Consider the following 21119-nt stretch of genomic DNA (forward strand, 5'->3'; position numbering starts at 1 on the left):
CACACAGTCACATATGCAGTATGAGATATTACATCTGTCACATCTTTTCATTAGAAAACTAACTAGATAATCTATATTAATTCATTCTCAAACATGATCATATAGCTTCTATCTGATGCTCAAAGTCACTTTACAAAATCAAAAGCACATGAAAGGTCACTTTCACACACCGGACAGCTGATCCAGAACCAGCAGAAATGATCATTACACTCACTACACATTTAATATCAGTTAATAACAACCCAAATATCACATTATCACACACATAAGGCGTCTTTACACAGAAACCAAATCTGAAGCGGCATAAAATCACAAAATGTGCATTTACACAGAATGTTTATTGCTACTCTGATGGCGAGAACATTAATGCATTTACACAGGAATTAAAATCGTGGGAAATAATACTTTGAACATTACTATTTTAAAACTGCAGTTTTAACATATAATGAATTTAAAAGTAATTAAATAGTAAACAAGGAAATACAATTTTAGTTAAATAAAAACACATAATTTTAGATTTCCTCAGTGTGATATAGCGATCTCACGCTCTGATGTTTGTCATAATTCTGTGGTACTGATAGATATTTTATATTTCTTAATAAAATTGTTCCAGATGGATCAAATTCTACAAATATATTATGAATCATTATTGATCATTATTATTTGATCACAGTAGGAATATTTTTTTTTTTTTTTTTTTTTAAGAGCCAAAAAAAAGAACAATTCTGCTGTCATTAGCATTTCAGGCAGGTCGTGTGTGGGTGAAATATCGTCCTCAAGAAGATGATTTCTGGAATATAATATAACACAGTGACGGCGAATAAGCATTTAGCGTATCTGAGAGAAATGTAGCGGCGCGTTGATCTGTCAGTCTCTTCAGAGGAAGTTTACAAACGGCGAAAGCCAATTGATTACACACGTCGACGACTCTGTTATTTTGGTGGTTTGCTTCACGATGTGATTACAGGACACTTTTACTTTATTGTCCCTTGTTGGCTGACATTTTTTAATGTGGCTAAAACAACATGGAGCTAGGCCGCTATGTTTAGTCTTCTGCTTCTTGATTCTCTTGCCGCGCGTTTGGTTGTCATGACAATGACGTAGTTTAGAGCGGCACAAGATCGCGTTCATTTACACTGAACCAAAACAATATCAGAGTCATCTTTGATACTAAGGGCTGAGGGGGGTCAGACCCGTCATATTTTAAGTCTGCTTTTATGCGGCATTGTGTCTTTACACAGAACTTTGAGCAGACACAGAGCCACTTTAGAGCAGCCTTAACTCGGCTGTGTAAAGATGCCTATAGAGACAGTTAAAGGGGAAAATCTGAAAATAACATTAATATTATTTTAATATTAATTAATATTTAATATTAACAGTATGAGCAGAATTACACTCATATTAAACACAGTTTAAAGTTCAGAGACCTACAGAAACTGAAGCTGAATTTAAGACTCATTATCTGATGATCTCAGACAAAATATTCTCACACACACACACACACACACACACACACTCTCATTATCAGATGATCTCAGACAAAATATTCACACACACACACACACACACACACACACACACACACACACACACACACACACACACACACACGTGGTGTCACTGAACCTGAACCTTTACTTTTATTTTTAGTGAGTAAATCAGCCATTTGAACTTTAAATGAAAATATGATGATGAAAATCATTAAAAACTATTCTTACTCTAGTGTCTCCAGTTTATAACGTGGATCATCCTTCAGATCCTTTAACAGCTTCACTTCTGAGTCTACTAGTTTATTATATGACAGATCTAGTTCTCTCAGGTGTGAGGGGTTTGATCTCAGAGCTGAAGCCAGAGCAGCACAACCTTCATCTGTCACACCACAATCCTTCAACCTGTAGAGAACAATGACACACATTGAGCCTATATCCAGAGATAAACATGACACTTAAAACAAATAAAATAACAACATAATGCTGTCAATATTAAATATATACAAATATTCATTAGTTCACATTGTGAAAATACATCAGTTAGGATTAGGGGATTCAATATACAGTTTGTACAGTATAAAAATCATTATTTCTATGGAAAGAAAAAAACTAAAACATGAAAACCCAATGTGTGTGTGTGTGTGTGTGATTAATGTATTTGTAAGGAGTTTAAGGAACATGTATGTATGTGTGTGTGTGTGTGTGTGTTAGCAGAGGAGGATTGGGGCGATTCTAAGTGTCCAGCAGAACATTCCCGGTTACTTAACTGTAACCTTGTTCCCTGAGAAAGCGGAACGAGATGCTGCACTGCTCAGCGCATTGGGAACGTCTTTAATCGTGACCAGCTGTGAATATTGTGTGCAACACGTCGATAGAATTGACTCGGAGGTAATATAGCCTCGGTCGATGACGTCATCGTCGCGCACTCACAACACGAGGCTATAAATAGATGAGCCACAGGTGCATCATCAGAATATTTTGTTTGAAGAGAAGTCCTGTGACATCTTCAGCACGGCAAAGTAGCGCAGCATCTCGTTCCGCTTTCTCAGGGAACAAGGTTACAGTTAAGTAACCGGGAACGTTCCCTTTCGAAAGCTACAATTGATGCTGCGCTGCTCAGCGCATTGGGGACGAGAATACCCACGCCACCGTGCTTGAAAATGTCTGGACCCCTACGGTTGTGCAGGTGTGCTCACAAGAACGCAAGAAGGCCTCAGACATTAGCTTGTGACGCCAACTCAAGGACATGAGAGCCCGGAGTGGCATGAAATCCAAACTATAAAATCTTATGAATGTGTGGAGAGGACCAACCTGCCGCATCACAAACCTGTTGTAAGGGGGCACCCCTTGCCAAAGCACTAGAGGAGGCGACCCCCCTGCCTGGTGGAGTGAGCCCTAAGACCTATAGGTGAAGCTTGACCGCGCGCCTCATAAGCAAGAGCAATAGCATCCCTGACCCAATGAGACATGGTCTGCTTGGTGGCAGCTGCTCCTCTGTTACTACCCGCATAACAGACGAACAGTTGCTCTGACATACGCCACTGGCTAGTGTGGTGGATGTAAGCCTGAAGAGCACGGACTGGACACAGACTGTGAGATCTCTCCTGCTCCGGCGTTGTGAGCGGTGGAGGGCAGAAGGCCTCTAAAGTGACCGGATGTACAGCCGAAAATGGAACCTTAGGCAGGTAATCAGGATGAGGATGCAAAAACACTTTCACTATTCCTGGGGCAAAGTCTAAGCAGGATGACGAGATAGACAGAGCCTGCATATCCCCAATTCTATTTTTAGAGTCAGAAGTTTATCAGACGCTGATTCTATAGGTTCAAAGGGGGTTTTGACCAGACCCTCATAAACTATAGCTAAGTCCCATGAAGGGATCTTGGTTCTAACTGGAGGCCTCAGTCGCCTGGCTTCACGAAGGAAGCGAGAGAGCAGACGGTGTCTCCCGAGTGGCGCCCCGTCAACCAAGGCATGGCAAGCCAAAAGAGCGGCCACATAAACCTTAAGAGTGGCAGGGCATGTGCCTGTTGATAATTTCTTTTTTAGAAAAATTTGCCTCGCTATTCTGTTCAGATTGCGTGAGCGCAGACCTCCCTGGTGATTTATATAAGAAACTGCTGCTGTGTTGTCCACCCGCACTAGGACATGACCTCCCCTCAATTGATGGAGAAAATATTTCAGAGCCAGAAATACGGCCATCAGCTCGAGGCAATTGATGTGCCAATCGAGTTGATGACCCTCCCATTCCCCTTGAGCTGAACGGCTGCTCCCCAGCCCATCAGGGAGGCGTCTGTCGTTAGCAGTCTATTCCCCTAGTGTGGGACCCAAGGCGAGGAACCGGGGTCTGAGCCACAGAGATAGTGTACGAAGCCCACGGCGCATCACTTTTATTTGCCTTTGAGGTAGAGTCCTGCACGGGTTCACGGGTGACCCGCAAATTTTGCTCAAACGGGTGAAAAATATCCAACTGTGTCGGATACGGGTGCGGGTCGGGTCGGACACGGGGGAAACACGGGTCTAAACAGGGTTTAAAACACTCACATGCAAACGTAAAACGTATAAAAAATATATGCATATTTTTAGGAACACATTTACAAAAATATTCCTGTATTTCAAGTTGATAAAATAATTTGAAATACACATCAGTTTATTTGTGCCCACGCGCCACGCCCTCCCAGGATCTATAACGTTACCTAGGCTACTTTCAGTTAAAAAAAAAAAAAAATCCTCATAACCGCGCGCGCGATCTGCTTGCAGTCGTCGAGATAGATGCTGAGGAGTTGAAGAAAAGAATAGCTAGTGGAGATTGTAAAATTGTCGACAACACGTCATCAAAAGTCAAGTCCAGTGTGTGGGAGAAATTAGGAGTTATCTGAAGAAAACAATATTGTGAAAGGCTTTGCTGCATGCAGTTTCGTGTTGGATAGCCGTGGAACTTCATCGCCAAGGAAGCACGCAGATAACTGTGGTAAGTTAACAAAGCAAGCAGTTCTATCGAACAGTATTTTTCATATTTAACACTGTTAAGTATGTGTGGTGTGCAGGGCGTGTTTGAACGCAAAATTGTCAGATGTAGGCTAAACGATATTGCGTGCCAGATAGTGTTGTAGCCGCGTCTGTTGTAGGCTGCTCAGTTTTCTTCTTGTAAGTTACCGGCCTTTTGACAGCTTCAGCTGAAGTTGTCCTTGTGTTGATTCTTGTCGTTATAACTTCTGTATGACCTGGCAATAAACATTTTTGTAATTGTGTCTATAATGTGATTGGCTAAACTGATTTTATTTCGGGTTCGGGTCGGATGTCGGTTCTATTTTAAGCGGGTCGGGTCGGGTGCGGATTTTAATTAGTGCTGTTGACGGATAACGGGTCGGATGCGGTTTGAAACACTGCGGGTACGGGTGGGTGCGGATTTACAAAATCAGACCCGTGCAGGACTCTGCTTTGAGGATTGGCTCTTGGATGAAATCCTCTAGCTTTTACCACAACTGAAACGGTCTCATGTGCAACAGCCCCAGAGGAATCACCGTGGATGCTGAAGCCATGAGACCTAACATTTTCTGGTACTGACGAACAGTGCGATCTTGGCCTAGCCTGACTTTGCTCATGGTCTGTCAAATGGTCTCGATTCGAGCGGGAGACATTTGTGCCTGCATCGTGATCGAATCCCAAACGATCCCGAGATAAGTCGTTCTCTGGGCAGGAGAAAGAACACTTTTCTTGGTGTTGAGTCTCAACCCTAGAGAAACTAGATGAGCTAACACGATGTCTCTGTGTTGGAGCGCCATCTCTTGCAATTGTGCTAGTATTAACCGATTGTCTATATAATTCAAAATGTGAATGCCCTGGAGTCGTAATGGAGCCAGTGCTGCATCCATGCATTTTGTGTATGTGGGGGGTGACAAGGCTAGGCCGAATGGAAGAACCCGAAATTGGTATGCTTCGCCCCCGAAAGCGAACCTCAGGAATTTCCTGTGTTGTGGCAATATTTCTATGTGAATATATGTGTCCTTCAGATCGATCGTGACGAACCAATCGTGATGTTGAATTTGCAACACGACCGTCTTGACGGTTAACATCTTGAACTTGAGCGCTTTTACTGTACGGTTTAAGCCTCGAAGATCTAAGATTGGACGCACCCCCCATCCTTTTTGGGAACCAGGAAGTATCTGCTGTAATAGCCCGACTCTCTCTCTGGAAGAGGAATATGTTCTATGGCCTCTTTGCTCAGAAGAGTTTGCAGCTCTTGTGACAGTACATGCATCAGCTCCGATTTCACGGAAGGGGAGACCACGCCATTGAAACGCGGAGGACAACGAATAAATTGGATTCTGTATCCTATCTGTACTGTGCTTAATACTCACGCAGACTCTCTGAGAGTGGTATCAATTTTAACACTTCCTTTTGAGGGGATGTTAGATGTTCCGTGTCCTGAATGACGGCAGGAAACAACGGAACATCTAACATTTCGCTGGAAACCGCTGCCCCCCGAAGCACGAGAGGTGGAGGGGATGGAGAGGTTTTGTGAGGGTAACGGGAAGGGGCGAAAAGATCTTGAACGCGTCCTATCCCGTGGGGGGCTACCCCCACCAGATTGGGCGCCAGACCATCAGGACTTTCTCTTTTTGTTAATGATAGTCCTGAGTTCTGGCTTGGGTTGTTGCTGAGCGCGGCGAGCCTGTCCCCAATCCTTACTAGGGGGAGCACGGTCTGCCACGTTCTGCTTCATAACCTCCCTGGCTTTTGAAGGACTGGGGCGAGGTTGGGTGGCCGATGGCCCCTCCCCTTGAGTGTGGCGAGGAAGGAACTGAACGAATGCTTCTTCATTTTTCTTCACCTCTTTGAACCTGGTGACTACAGTATTGACGGAGTCGCCAAACAGGCCAGAGGGAGAAACAGGGGAATCTAACAGAAACAGACGATCCTTTTCTTTGATACCCGTTAAATTAAGCCACAGGTGCCTCTCCGTGCTGACTAAAGCTGACATTGAATGGCACGGAGAGACAGATCTGTGGCTCAACGAAGCTCAGAGAATGCTTCCTCGTCGATGGTACTGCCCGCACTCAAATCTTTCAACAGGTCAGCCTGGTACGCCTGTAACACTGCCATAGTGTGCAGCGCAACACCAGCCTGACCTGCAGCTTGGTAAGCTTTACCCACAAGTGATGATGTTATTCTACATGGTTTTAGTGGGGAGGGTAGGTTTCTTTATCGAAGATGCTGATTCGGGCTGATCTCTTCAACCCGAGGCATCTCCGAATACCCCCGCGACTTCGCACCCACGATAGTCGAAAAAGTCGACGTTGAGGGCACAAAGATGCGAGAAGTATATGGTTTACTCCATGACTTAGACAGCTCATCATGGAGGTCCTTGAAAAAGGGGAGAGACTGATGTTGTGATCTCTCCCCCCTGCCACCGGACAGAAACCTATCCTCTAGCTTACTACGTTTGGGGGTCTCTTGTTCACGTGGCCAGTCAAGCTGTAACCTGGCCACCGTGCGAGTAACCACCTCGAGCAATTCCTCGACAGATCTTTTTTCACGAGAGGAATGCTCAGAGGCGGGCTGCTCGTGGTCCGAAGACCCAAGAGATATATAATCCCCCTCGTGAACTGAAGAAGCACCGGAGCGCTCTTCGAGATCCCGACAAGGGATGCATGGATCAGGTGTCACAGCAAGCGAAAGGGACGGACGTGTATTTTGCTCGTCACACAGATTCATACGAGAGCCCCACGATGGTAATGTGGGTGCGGTCTGGAAATAGTTCAGACGAGAGCGCAGCATCTTCACTGTGAACAGTTCACAATGCTCGCACTCGCCTTTCTGTAAAGCCAGAGCCGCATGCTCTTCCCCCAAACAAACAAAACAGTAATTGTGTGTATCCAGCTCAGACACGGGACGGGAGCATGGAGGAACAGAAGGCTTACTATTTTGTTGGCTCATTTCTCCTCTTTTTTTACTTTTTAAACTCTGTTTGTAACGTGAGTGAAAAAGATTTTGAGAAATTAGATTTTCTGCACACTGCCTGATGAAAACGAACTCCTAACAAAGATCTGAGAACAGATGAGAGATAGAGAGGGTTTCTAGACGCACACATGCACAGAATGGTCTGAAGACAAAAGACCTGATGATGCACCTGTGGCTCATCTATTTATAGCCTTGTGTTGCGGGTGCGCGCCGATGATGCCATCGACCAAGGCTATATTACCTCCGGGTCAATTCTATCGATGTGTTACACACAATATTCACAGCTGGTCATGATTAAAGACGTTCCCAATGCGCTGAGCAGCGCAGCATCGATTGTAGCTTTCAAAAGGGAACTCCATAATTTCCTGGATGATTTTGGTATTTACTTAATAAAAATAATCTTTTAGGTAGAACGCTATAAAGAACGGGTATTCATTATAGTGTGTGCCAAGTGTGTGTGTGTGTGTGTGTGTGTGTGTCCTTGATATGTTCGCGGGTTATTCAGAAACGACGCAGTGCAGAAACAGAAAATCACCAAGCGACAATAAAACTAGTCCAGTGATGAATATATTTAGGCTTTCTGAAGCCTTGAAGCCAATTTCTGTGAGGAATCGATCAACATTTACGATGTCGTTCTAGTCATAGATATACATTTGTAATGATGTCTGAGTCGTGAATGAATCATTTGAGTCGGTTCATTGCAGTGAATAGGAGAAACCCGTTAATAAACCAGTCTAGATTATTCATTCATGAACAGAACTGATTTGGTTTACCGAGTTCAAATCACTGATTCAATGATCCTGTCAATGTTTTAGTGAACACTGTCTCAAGAAAGACTGAATGGTCTGGTCATGCTGTCTATTAAACACGATTGAGCACGATGGCTTGATTTCAAAGATCTGATCAAAGAATGGTGTTGTAATGTATGCAGTGTGTAATTATTTGTATAGTTATAAATGTAACATTTTAGTTAATTTAATAAACTTTCAAATCTAGTTTAAATGTATTGTCTCTTTTTGAATATGCAATAATTGCTATGCTTATAGATAATGATTAGTTATATATTTACGACATTAGCCGCTTTTCCAATGTCGGGCCGAACGGTTCTCATTGCGTAACCGTTCCATTCCATGCCGATCCGGGTCAGCTGGTGCGGTTACGGCTTCATTCTCCACTGTGGGTTTGATAGCAGCCGCTCTTTGGGATGTAATACTAACGCGTCAGTCGTTGCCTTGGTAGCGCGATGGTTTACTGATGATATGAGATGTAAATAGCAAGCGCGTTATGGAGAATGATCAGCTATTGCTTTTAATTTTATTATAGCTTTGTTTACTTCACTCAAAGAGCGCTTAACCAGCTACAGAGAAACTGGCAGCCAGACAACAGACAAGTGACCAATCCTGGAGACTTTACTTCACGGATTCTACCAGCACGGTTCGGCTGAGGATTCATTACCATTATAAGAACCGTTCGGCCCCACGGTGGAAAAGCGGCTATTGTGGAGGCCTTCATGTGCGTTCAACTCGTCAATACAATCTTTATGAGATGACATGAACGCACCATATGAGTGTTGAGTGTCTTAATATCCATTTCAAGTGGATGTGTGGAAGAGACGTTAGACTGAAAGCACTGAAAGCCCTCGCGCTGCTCATATGCTGAGAGAGAGATAAGACAGTAGAGCTGCACGATTCATCTTTAAAATACTGTGATCTCTATTCAAACACACAAACAATCTTCTTCACATTCGTCTTCACATTCATCTGTCTATTAAACCTTTGACAAAATCATATCGCAACATTCAAATCTGTGTTGGCGCTGCCGCTGACCCAGAGAGAGTCGTCATGAAACAGCTTCACAAAAGGTCTTTAAAACCTCATAATAATGTCATTATTTCTGTGATACAATAGTTCAAATTATCATAGAAGTACTGGGATAAAAGATTAAAGTTCAAATATAAACACTGATGTCTACAGTAGCGATCAAAATAGAGTAAATCAGCCTTTGATAGAAACTTGGCGCTTAAAATAACGCATTTATCAATTACATTATTCCACCACTAGGTGGCGACAAGTGACTGTTAAAAAAAAAATATTGTAATTGAGTTATTTATTCAAGAGAATGTAGAACTGTATAACGCTTCTGAAATAAAACTCAGAAAGATGTGATGAATTGAATTAGTAAATATGACTCATCTTATACATCATGTACAGTCTGTATAAGAGTATGATTTAACCCTCTGGGGTCTAAGGTGTTTTTGGGGCCCTTGGGATGTTTTGACATGCCCTGACATTTGTGCTTTTTTCAGTTATTTATAAACATGATAATGGCAAAGGTGTAAATTCACTCTATATAGCACAAACAGGGCTACCATAATATGCGAGCAACATGAATGTAAATGTTTGTATTTTTAAGAGAATAATGTTTATGCGTGGTTATTGAAAAAAAAAAAGAAAGTTGCTGAAATAAGACCACAAAACTCATACTAAATATGTGTCCACAAGACTTTTGACTAATAGATGTTGTCGCTTCGAGTTCTGGCTTCAAAATTATGTGAAAATAGTCTTGCTTTATCATTCACATAAAACAATACATTGATTTAAATTGTGTAAGACAGGTTTTGCTTGGAAAGCCAATATGCGAGGGGGGCGTGAACGAGGAGTGGTTTACACTTGAGAATACAATGTCCCACCCCATTATGCGTAATGACTCTGCATAATGAGCCATTCATTCAGGTGTGACACTGACTGAGCCAGTGCAAGGACAACAGATATATTTAGAAGAAGACTTATATTGACCATTTAAGATTTTGCTTGCATCTATCTTGTAAATATGTTTTGCTATTTTATTAAAAAGGTTACAATTACAACAATAATTACAATTTCAACAATATTTCAAGTGTACTCTTTCTTTGTAAAAAAATGATTATAGGCCTACATTTTATCTTATGTATTCATTAGTTTGAATATAGCCAACATTGGAACAGCTAACATCTTAGCTGATGACTTTATTTTTGACAAAAATAGTATTATATATATATATATATATATATAACATATGAGCAGAAACTGCTAAACGAAAAGTTTATTTGATGTGGCAGTATATTCTACAGTAAAAACTGTACCCAAATCTAGTCAGCAAAATTTTGTCTTTCATATTTCGCCTGACTGTAACGCTGTTTTTATGAAATATTAGGGCATATAAATGTTAATTTGCAGTTTAATACATTGCTTATACAAATACCCTACATTTTATTTCAACATATTTCAGTCGATTTTTACTCATCTCAGTATAGCAATACAGTTTGCTAAAACATCATCATTCATTCACACACAGAAACGCGATTCAAATTTAAACTGTCTTTTTGTGAGTTGTGGTAAACAGCGCGCATCTCTGCCGTTCATTCATTCACACACAGAAACGCGATTCACTTGAGAATGAAAAAAACTTACTACAGTATTCTCAGGATGCTTTGCTCCTCGAAATACCAGCACTTCTGAGGTACATTTTCCATTATTATTATTCCTCACAGCGCCGCGAGACGGTGTAAACAAGTACCATGATCTGATTAAACTTGTGTTTTCTCGAGCTGATATGGGGGCGTTCACAGGTTTGCGTGGATTGCCTCAGTCATTTGCGTTTGAATAGTGTGTGCTCTCCGTGGGCGGAGTCACATTAAAAATAATTAGATGAGATGAGAACGACTGACATCTCGCTCTTTTCTTACAGATTACATGAACTGAGAATATTTGTTTTTTATATAACTTACTTCATTTAAAAGAAGAGAATTCAAGCTTCATGCCTGTGTGTCTGTATGTCTGTTTGACTGAGTATTCGCTGAGTTATTGTTCATTTTCGGACGCGTTTCAGAATGGACTTCACTGACAGAGAAAAAGTGGAACTCGCATCATGTTTATTTTTCTTTATTTGGCAAAAAGCACAACACTTTGTTTTTATTGTGAGTATACACAAAAATAATACACATTTAACAGAATCGATTGATGTATGAAAAGTGTTTGTAATATTAAAGTCAACAGAGCAAAATTAATCTCTTTTGAACTGATAAAAAAAAAAGCGAGCTGGTATCGCCGGTGATACCGCCGACCCCAGGGGGTTAACTTTTACCCATAGTCTAGTGTAAAAAAAGAAGAAAAAAATACATTGCAATATTGAATCGCAATATTGTAGGAACGCAATTCTTAAAAATTGCAGTACATATCGTAACGGCACCCAAGAATCGCGATAGTATCAAATCGGGAGATAGGTGCATCGTCCCAGCCCTAGTGTGTGTGTGTGTTTGTGTGTTTATCATGATTCTTGGGTGCCGATACGATATGTACTGCAATTTTTAAGAATTGCGTTCCTACAATATTGCGATTCAAAATTGCAGTGTATTTCTTTCTTTCTTTTTTTTTTATCAAATTGGGAGATAGGTGCATCGTCCCAGCCCTAGTGTGTGTGTGTGTGTGTGTGTGTGTGTGTGTGTGTGTGTGTGTGTGTGTGTGTGTGTGTGTATTAAAGCACTTAATGTCATTTTCAGATTTTCCGTGACCTAATCTAAAGTGAGAACTATTTATGGTTAATATGTTGTTAACAAAGCATTATCTTACTCTTTACAGAAGAGCTAATTAAACAATAATACTTGGTTAATTACAGTGACAGTGAACAAAGAATTCGCTATTTGTATATAGTCTCTTAATATATTACCTACAGCTTATATACTATTATATACTATTCATAGTTTAAAATGATTTATAAGCGCTGTGTTACTGTATACTTGTGATAAAGTGTTGCCATGATTTCAAACCGGTCGCATTAAGTGTAATTGTTCCTTTTGTATGTGATGGAGTGATTCTTCTTTTTCAAAAATAACACAAAATAAACAAAGTAAAGATCAATTTGACTGACAGCATTATTATTATTATTTTCAAGATTTCCATAGATATGGTGATATATTGTTATTGTGTGTTATTTTGGACATGATAATCATGTAGTGATAAAGCTGATATGGTGACAGCCCTGGTTCAGGTGAAACACACACCACTTCCCTCTTTTCAGCTGCACACACACATTTTGAGGCAATGCTCACGCTTTTACAAGGGTCTGTTTGCAAAAGCATCATAAGGCAAGTTTATTTAAAGCAAACATTTGTAATAAAAAACCCTCTTCACTGTATCCTGCAACTGTTGTCTGGTTTGTAGTTCGTCCGGTTTATTTAACTGTTAGTTTTACTTTCTTTTGGGAGATAATAATATAGTAAGATGTAAATGTTCCTCTTCAGGGAGACTCCTCACCGCTGCCTTCTCCCGCCGGCAGGATCTGAGGGCTCAAGCTGGAATCTGTCCCTGAACCATAGGATGGGGTTTACACCAAAGATATACTGTATACACTATCTACTGTACATATTAATCCTTATTCACTCCGGGTCTTTATGGTAGAGATGATCTTACCACAGTATCTCCAGTTTACAGTGAGGATTCGCCACTCCAGCAGAGAACAGCTTCACTCCTGAGTCTCCTAGTTTATTCCAAGAAAGATTCAGTGTTCTCAGGTGTGAGGGGTTTGATCTCAGAGCTGAAGCCAGAGCAGCCCAACCTTCATCTGTCATACCACAATCCATCAACCTGTAGAGAACAATGACACACATTAAGCCTATATCCAGAGATAAACATGACACTTAAAAAATAAATAACATAATGCTGTCAATATGAAATATATACACATTCATTAGAAACAAGTTGATAAATTACATCGGTTAGGATTAGGGGATTCAATATACAGTTTGTACAGTATAAAAATCATTATTTCTATGGAAAATCCACATAAAACATGGAAACCCAATGTGTGTGTGTGTGTGTGTGTGTGTAATTAATGTATTTGTAAACATTAAGGAATTTGTGTGTGTTAGGACTGGGAGAAAAAAAAATCGACACACAAAACTATCGCAATTTTTTGGTTCACGATTTAAATTGTTTTATTTTTTATTCCAAAATCAATATTGATTAAAATGAAATTGCTTTAGTTTTGTCCTTGCTTATAGACAAGGCTGACAGAAGTTAATAAAACTTGTGCACAATACTTATTTGGTTCTGATTCTCCTCTTGCAACAAAGTTTACTTTACAATTTAAAGGCGGAAATAGAGTGTTTTAGTCCCGCCGAGGCCGGACCAACCTCCATTTCTCACACATTTCCCAGTTCCCCCCCTTAGCGCGGGTGGTTGGAAATGCCAATATTGCAGCAAATGAGCCTGTTATAAAGCATGCACACCTGCAAACAAACGCCGACACAAAACATGACGCTCTCTTCTATTCTCACTCTAACGGTAAGCTTATGTAGTTTCCGGTGGCTCAGTGGTGATATCTTAAGCTTTTTCGCGCCAGAGACCCATGTTCAATTCCCGGCTCTGGCGGCCGGTGAAAATTATACTTACTTATGCTGATCTTGGTCAGCTTTCTTACGTACAGAAAGCGAATCCGCCCCTGCTAAAATTCTTTTACACCCCTTCTGTGGCTCAGTGGTGGAATTTGAGATTCTTGCGCTGGAGACCCGAGTTCGAATCTCGGCTGCGGTGAATCTTTTCACCAAAGCGAACGAGCTCGCGCTGGCCCCGCCCCGCGTGACTCACTCTCTTTTGCAACGTCCGAAGACGGGGTTGGTCAGGCTCAAATTGACCCCGCCCCCCATGTAATCCCAGCAATATATGCTACATTCCCCAGCCCCCTCTTCTCAGGTGGCTGAAAATGTTGATATTGCAGTCAATGGGCCTGTTATTCATAACACGCACGCCTGCAAACAGACGCTAGTTTTTACGGTGATGCAAATAAAGCACAAAAGGGAGTTCTATTCTGTAGGTTACATGCCCACTATAAGTGTGCACCCCTACACACAGGCACTGTTCCCACAGTTTCAATATTCCCCTGACTCAGGCTGGAAGTTTAATAAATGTAGCTGTAGGATTATCCGTGAACAGGCCATTTCATTAAATGAACCCAACACCGCATTGCACAGTTCGGAACGATTCCCCATCGAACCATTAGTAAGTCATAAAACACAGTCATAGTGCCGAGATGGCTAAAGGAGATGTCACCCCCCTTTACCTTTTTGTGCCTGTCTAATCTCATACCAGCGATGCCAGGACAGCAGGAAAAGATTTCTCTTTGTTCCCCAAACTTAAGACCAAATGGCCAAGAAACCCTGTGGTGACCACAATGCATAAATCCACTGCCTTATCAGGAAACGAAGGATGCTAAGGCATTCCTATGACCCAGAATCACCACAAACCTTAAACCAGGGGACACCTCCTTTCTGCAGCTGTAAATTCCAGAGACTTTTTGTCTCCAAAACCAATAGACTGAAATTAACCCACTTGTGGTTCTATACAAACAACGGTCTCAAAATTGCTTCCAATAAGCTGAATTGATCACCAGTATTTACCTCACATATATCTTTAGTGTCATGTATGTTTTATATAACCTGTGGAGTTCTTTCTGTTTGTTTAACTTTTATTACAGCCTATTCGTAGGGTTTCCTACCTCAATTATAGAAACTAATCACCAGAAGTTGCCTCATACATGTGTATTCTCTGTATTATGTATGCTTTATATTACTCAAGTTAATTTTGTGTGTTAAACACTTATCACAGCTAAATCCTTATTTACTTCCACCTCAACTATGGGAAAAACAGTGAGGAAAATAAGTATTTGAACACCCTGCTATTTTGCAAGTTCTCCCACTTAGAAATCATGGAGGGGTCTGAAATTGTCATCGTAGGTGCATGTCCACTGTGAGAGACATAATAAAAAATAAAAAAAAATCCAGAAATCACAATGTATGATTTTTTAACTATTTATTTGTATGATACAGCTGCAAATAAGTATTTGAACACCTGAGAGAATCAATGCTAATATTTGGTACAGTAGCCTTTGTTTGAAATTACAGAGGTCAAACGTTTCCTGTAGTTTTTCACCAGGTTTGCACACACTGCAGGAGGGATTTTGGCCCACTCCTCCACACAGATCTTCTCTAGATCAGTCAGGTTTCTGGGCTGTTGCTGAGAAACACGGAGTTTGAGCTCCCTCCTAAGATTCTCTATTGGGTTTAGGTCTGGAGACTGGCTAGGCCACGCCAGAACCTTGATGTGCTTCTTACAGAGCCACTCCTTGGTTATCCTGGCTGTGTGCTTCGGGTCATTGTCATGTTGGAAGACCCAGCCTCGACCCATCTTCAATGCTCTAACTGAGGGAAGGATGTTGCTCCCCAAAGTACTCGCAATACATGGCCCCGGTCATCCTCTCCTTAATACAGTGCAGTCGCCCTGTCCCATGTGCAGAAAAACACCCCCAAAGCATGATGCTACCACCCCCATGCTTCACAGTAGGGATGGTGTTCTTGGGATGGTACTCATCATTCTTCTTCCTCCAAACACGTTTAGTGGAATTATGACCAAAAAGTTCTATTTTGGTCTCATCTGACCACATGACTTTCTCCCATGACTCCTCTGGATCATCCAGATCACCGGTGGTCCCAGCTCTTTTCAGGTCATTGACCAGCTCCTCCCGTGTAGTTCTGGGCTGATTTCTCACCTTTCTTAGGATCATTGAGACCCCACAAGGTGAGATCTTGCATGGAGCCCCAGTCCGAGGGAGATTGACAGTCATGTTTAGCTTCTTCCATTTTCTAATGATTGCTCCAACAGTGGACCCTTTTTTCACCAAGCTGCTTGGCAATTTCCCCGTAGCCCTTTCCAGCCTTGTGGAGGTGTACAATTTTGTCTCTAGTGTCTTTGGACAGCTCTTTGGTCTTGGCCATGTTAGTAGTTGGATTCTTACTGATTGTATGGGGTGGACAGGTGTCTTTGTAGTTCAATAAAGTCTTGGTTGATTTTACACACAAGCGTCTTGTGCTGTGTGCTTACAAGTTACTGCCTTAAACTGTAGATTTTGTTACCTTGCTCATAATCAGTTATCATAATTTTATGATATTATTACCGTAGGCCACAGGATAATATTCTGCCCAGAATTGATAAAATACCCTAATCTCAACTTATCGGTGGACGAATAGTTGATAAAGTGTTAAATATTAATTCTGAATAATTTGCATATTAATTTGTTTCTTATTCACTGTAATTCAATCCCCTTTGAGTTATATTGATCTTAATTCCCTTATTAATCTTACATAGCGCTTCTGCCTACCGTGATGTCACAAGCCGGCCAGACTGCCGATTCCCTAAAACATGAATGTGGCTCTCTCCCCCCTGAGACAGCGGGGAATGCACATTCTGAATTACCTCTACGACTGGCTCATACTGACTCAGTCAGAGGCAGAGTCTCTTACTCACAAAGCCTCGCTCCTCAGCCATTTAGAACGCCTTGGGCTCAGAGTGAACATTGCCAAGAGTATGCTGTCCCCCAGCCAACGGATCACGTTCCTAGGGACAGTTCTCGACTCTGTACATATAGAGCACGCCCCTCACCAGACTGGGCTCTCTCAATCCAGCGTCTCACTGCCTCGTTCAAAGTGGGCTCCCTCGCGCCCCTCAGAATGTTTCAAAGGGCGCTGGGCATTATGGCCTCTGCATCGTCAGTACTCCAACCAGGCCTACTGCGTATGCGCCCCCCTTCAGCTGTGACTGAAGCCACAGGATCCAGCTCATGCATGGCATTTGGGCCACCTACAGATCAGGGTAAACCAGTGCTGTATCAAAGCCCTGGCCCCTGGAAGGACGCCAGCTGGTACCAGCAGGGCGTGAGCATGAGCCCCGGGGATGTGCATTCTGAAAAATCTCGATGACTGACTCATACTGACTCAGTCAGAGGTGGAGTCCCATACTCACAAAGCCTGGCTCCTCAGCCATCTAGACCACCTTGGGCTTAGGGTAAAAACTTTTACAAGCTTTTATGCTGTCCCCCAGCCAACGAATCACGTTCCTGGGAACAGTTCTTGGCTCCGCACATATGAGAGCATGGCCCACACCAGACCTAGCTCTTTCAATTCAGTGGCTCGCGGCGTCGTTCAAAGAGGGCACCAGTGTACCCCTCTGAACGTTTCAGAGGATCTTGGGCCTTATGGCATCAGCATCATCAGTACTCCAACTAGGCCTACTGCGTATGCGTTCTCTTCAGCTATGGCTAGCACCTCAGATACCACCCCATGCATGGCACTTGGGCCTCGTGGTATCAGGGTGAACCAGCACTGTATCTAAGCTCTGGACCCCTGGAAAAACACCAGCTGGTAACAGCAGGGTGTGAGCATGGGTTTGGTCTCAGAGAGGAAGGTCATTTCAACAGACACTTCCAACTACGGTTGGGGAGCCCTGTACGAGGGCAGGCCTGCCTCCGGCCTCTGGTCGGGATCGGAGAAACGCCTATATATCTACTGCCTCGAGATGAGAGCGGTTTTTTTAGCCCTAAAAACCTTCCTCTCATATCTGGCGGGACACCACGTCTTGGTCTGCATGGACAACATTTCAGTGGTCTCCTGCATAATTCACAGGGTGGCCTCAGGTCCCAAAACCTGTAGCCATAGCCACACAGCTTCTGCTATGGGCTCAAACCAACCTGCGCTCACTCAGGGCAGCTCATGTGCCAGGCACGATGAACGTAGGAGCAGACATGCTTTCTCTGGGCCATGTTCCCCCAGAAGAATGGTCACTCCACCCCCAGACGGTTCTCCTGTTATGGGAGTTCTTCGGGAAGGCAGAAGTAGACCTCTTCGCCTCAGAAGACAACTGTCACTGCCCAATCTTCTTTTTACAAGAGCAGGGATGCGTTGGCCCAGCCTCCCCCTTTATGCGTTTCCCCCGGTCTCGATGCTCCCTCAGGTCATCGAACGGATCAGGAACACGAATTACGCAGTACTCCTTGTAGCCCCCCTCTGGCGAACTCAGACTTGGTTCCCAGAGTTAATGCGGCTGTCAGAGATAGCTCCGTGGCCAATCCAGCTAAGTAGCGACCTCCTTGCGCAGGCCAAAAGGACTATCTGGCACCCCCGTCCCGACTTGTGGGCCCTCCATGTGAGGCCACTCAACGGGTACCCCAGGACCTCCCGGAAGGTGTCCTGAATACTATTACGGAGGCTAGAGCCCCTTCTACGAGGCGCCTCTACCAATTTAAATGGTCAGCGTTCTCCAGCTGGTGTTTAGCTCGGGACCTCAACCCACACACTTGCGAAGTACCAGCGGTGCTTTCCTTTCTCCACGCTCAAAGTGTAAAGAAAACAAATAAGTTTTAAGCGCACTCTGAAAAACACCCAATGAAGGACACATTTTTACAGACAGAGGAAGGTCATTCCAGAGCCTAGGAGCTGCAACAGAGAATGCCCGATCACCTTTACATTTTAAACAGGATCGTGGAACCACGAGAAGCAATTGATCATTTGAGCGCAGAGATCTACTGGATTGACAGCGGCTGATTAAATCAGTAACATACTCAGGCGCTATGCCATGCAGAGACTTAAAAACATACAACAACGCTTTGTATTGAATTCTGTAGCATATAGGTAACCAATGTAGTTTAATTAACACCTGAGTAATATGCTCTCTCTTCTTAGTGACGGTTAAAAGTCTAGCAGCTGAGTTCTGAACGAGTTGCAAACGGGAGAGAGAAGCCTGACTCACACCCAAATACAACACATTGCAATAATCCAAACGGGATGACACAAAGGCATGAACAACCTTCTCCATATCGTCAAAAGAAAGGATAGATTTCAATTTAGATATTGATCTAAGATGGAAGAAACTAGAAACTATTCTTAACGACAGCATTGATTTGCCGGTCAAATTTAAGCTCCGAGTCAAAAATGACACCAAGGTTCCTCACGCTAGACATTTTCTTCCCAGGAAACAACCCCAAGCAGTCATCATCCACACACCCCTTATTTCCAAATAAAATCATCTCTGTCTTATCCTCATTTAATTGGAGAAAGTTATTCGCAAGCCAACACTTAACTTCGGCCAGACATGCCTGAAGAGACTGAATGGCAAATTTATGCCCATGTTTAAGTGGTAAATAAATTTGAGAATCATCCGCATACAGATGATACTGAATCCCAAAAGACATGGATATATACCTAAGGTGCTCTCAACACCGTTCAGAGCCCAGGTTATTTCTCTATCGGCCCTCCCAGTCTCAGGAGAAGATAGTGATGTACTCACACTCTGCCCCGTCAGAGCTCTGAGAATATATTTGGAGCGTTCGGCCTCTTTCAGACAGTCGGAACAGCTCTTTGGGCCCACTTTGTACACCAACGCATGTATCATTCCTATTTTGCACCCGCGCAAAGCGCGTTTTTTCCTCCACAGAAGCACGTCGCTAAACTAGGGAATGAACTTGCGCTCCCTGGGCGGTTCAGCGCAAAAAAGGAGGCGTGTTCCAGCGTAAACGTTCCTTCATGCTATTTTGCAGGTTTAGAAAACAGTTGCGCCACTAACCAGGAAAAAATGGTTTAAAGTCAGTGGCGCGTTGCGCATGTTATTCATATGCTATTTTAAGGGCGCATGCTTGGCCATAATCAATGTAGCGTGTACACAACGCGCATACACTTTGATTCTCTCATCTACACAGAAGCAGCAGTTTTCATTTTTGCAAATCATACATTATTACGATAGATAGATAGATAGATAATTTATTATAAAAGCATACATCTAGCTTACACATTTACCCAAATTATCATACGCCTTTTTAACCGAAGTTAATTTGGGTGAGTTTCTCCACCCCCAACGTCCCTGACGAGAGCGTTGCTCTCCTCGGCTGTGAACCGCTCCTCGCGTGCGGCTGGGAAACCCGCCGTTATAATAGGAATCCGCTTTAGAACAAGCGCGTCTGCTCTTAAAGGGAATGTGACATGACGCTCTGATTGGTTTATTTCACGTTACGCCCAAACCACACCTATGAATAATGAAGCTCTTCAGACCAACCCATTTTAGATTTGCGTCTGGCGCAAGATTCATTTATCCCGCCGGGAAAATAGCAACAGCGCCAAGACCCGCCCACAAAGTTACTTGCGCTTTGCGCGTTGACACTTGCGTTTCAGATCGTTAAAATAGGGCCCTTTGTCTGTTTCGGAGGCCGCACCAAAGGGTTGCCGGCTACGAGACTCACGCTATCTAGATGGATAGTGGATACTATTGCTCTGGCATACACCTCACTGGGCCTTTCGTGTCCCATAGGTATAAGTGCTCACTCCACAAGAGGCATGGCTTCCTCTTAGGCATGGCCCAGTGGAGTCCCTATCAAAGACATTTGTGTGGCGGCCGGCTGGTCCGCTCCATCCACATTTGTAAGGTTTTAGTTTCTTGAGGTCCCTGCTCTGTAGGCACGAGTTCTCTCCATCTAGGCCCTGGCTCTATGAACCCAGGCCAGTGTACAACTCAGACACTACATGTTTACATATCATCTTAGACCCGACATTCTGGTCTGTGATATTCAGACTGCTCTGTTATAGTCCCGGGACTCCCTGGATTTTCAGAATGGTCACAGGCAAATAGAATGGCGTTTTAAATTGGGTTCCCACAGCGTTTGCAACGCAGTACGAGAGAATGTTGTCGTAAGGGAACATACTAGGTTACTTACGTAACCTCGGTTCCCTATGTTATTATTGATTATTAATATTTCATAGAGCTAATTCATTACATTATAGAGTTTGTACAGTATAAAAATCATTATTTCTATGG

The 21119-nt window shown here is 42.9% G+C and overlaps 1 protein-coding gene across 1 annotated transcript in view; it reads right to left on the reverse strand.

Moving 5' to 3' along the window:
* Positions 1 to 21119, reverse strand: part of LOC307172572 (protein NLRC3-like) — a 170745-nt gene that overhangs the window by 3373 nt on the left and 146253 nt on the right. Inside the window, exons 12-13 of the mRNA XM_079895072.1 lie at positions 12900 to 13073; positions 1719 to 1892 (exon numbers count right to left, since the gene is read on the reverse strand). Of these exons, the coding sequence (XP_079751198.1) occupies positions 1719 to 1892; positions 12900 to 13073 (348 nt within the window). The remainder of the gene's footprint in view (positions 1 to 1718; positions 1893 to 12899; positions 13074 to 21119) is intronic.

This window comes from Squalius cephalus (assembly GCF_949319135.1).
Source record: "Squalius cephalus genome assembly, chromosome: 15".
In the NCBI taxonomy this organism is placed as follows: Eukaryota; Metazoa; Chordata; class Actinopteri; order Cypriniformes; family Leuciscidae; genus Squalius; species Squalius cephalus.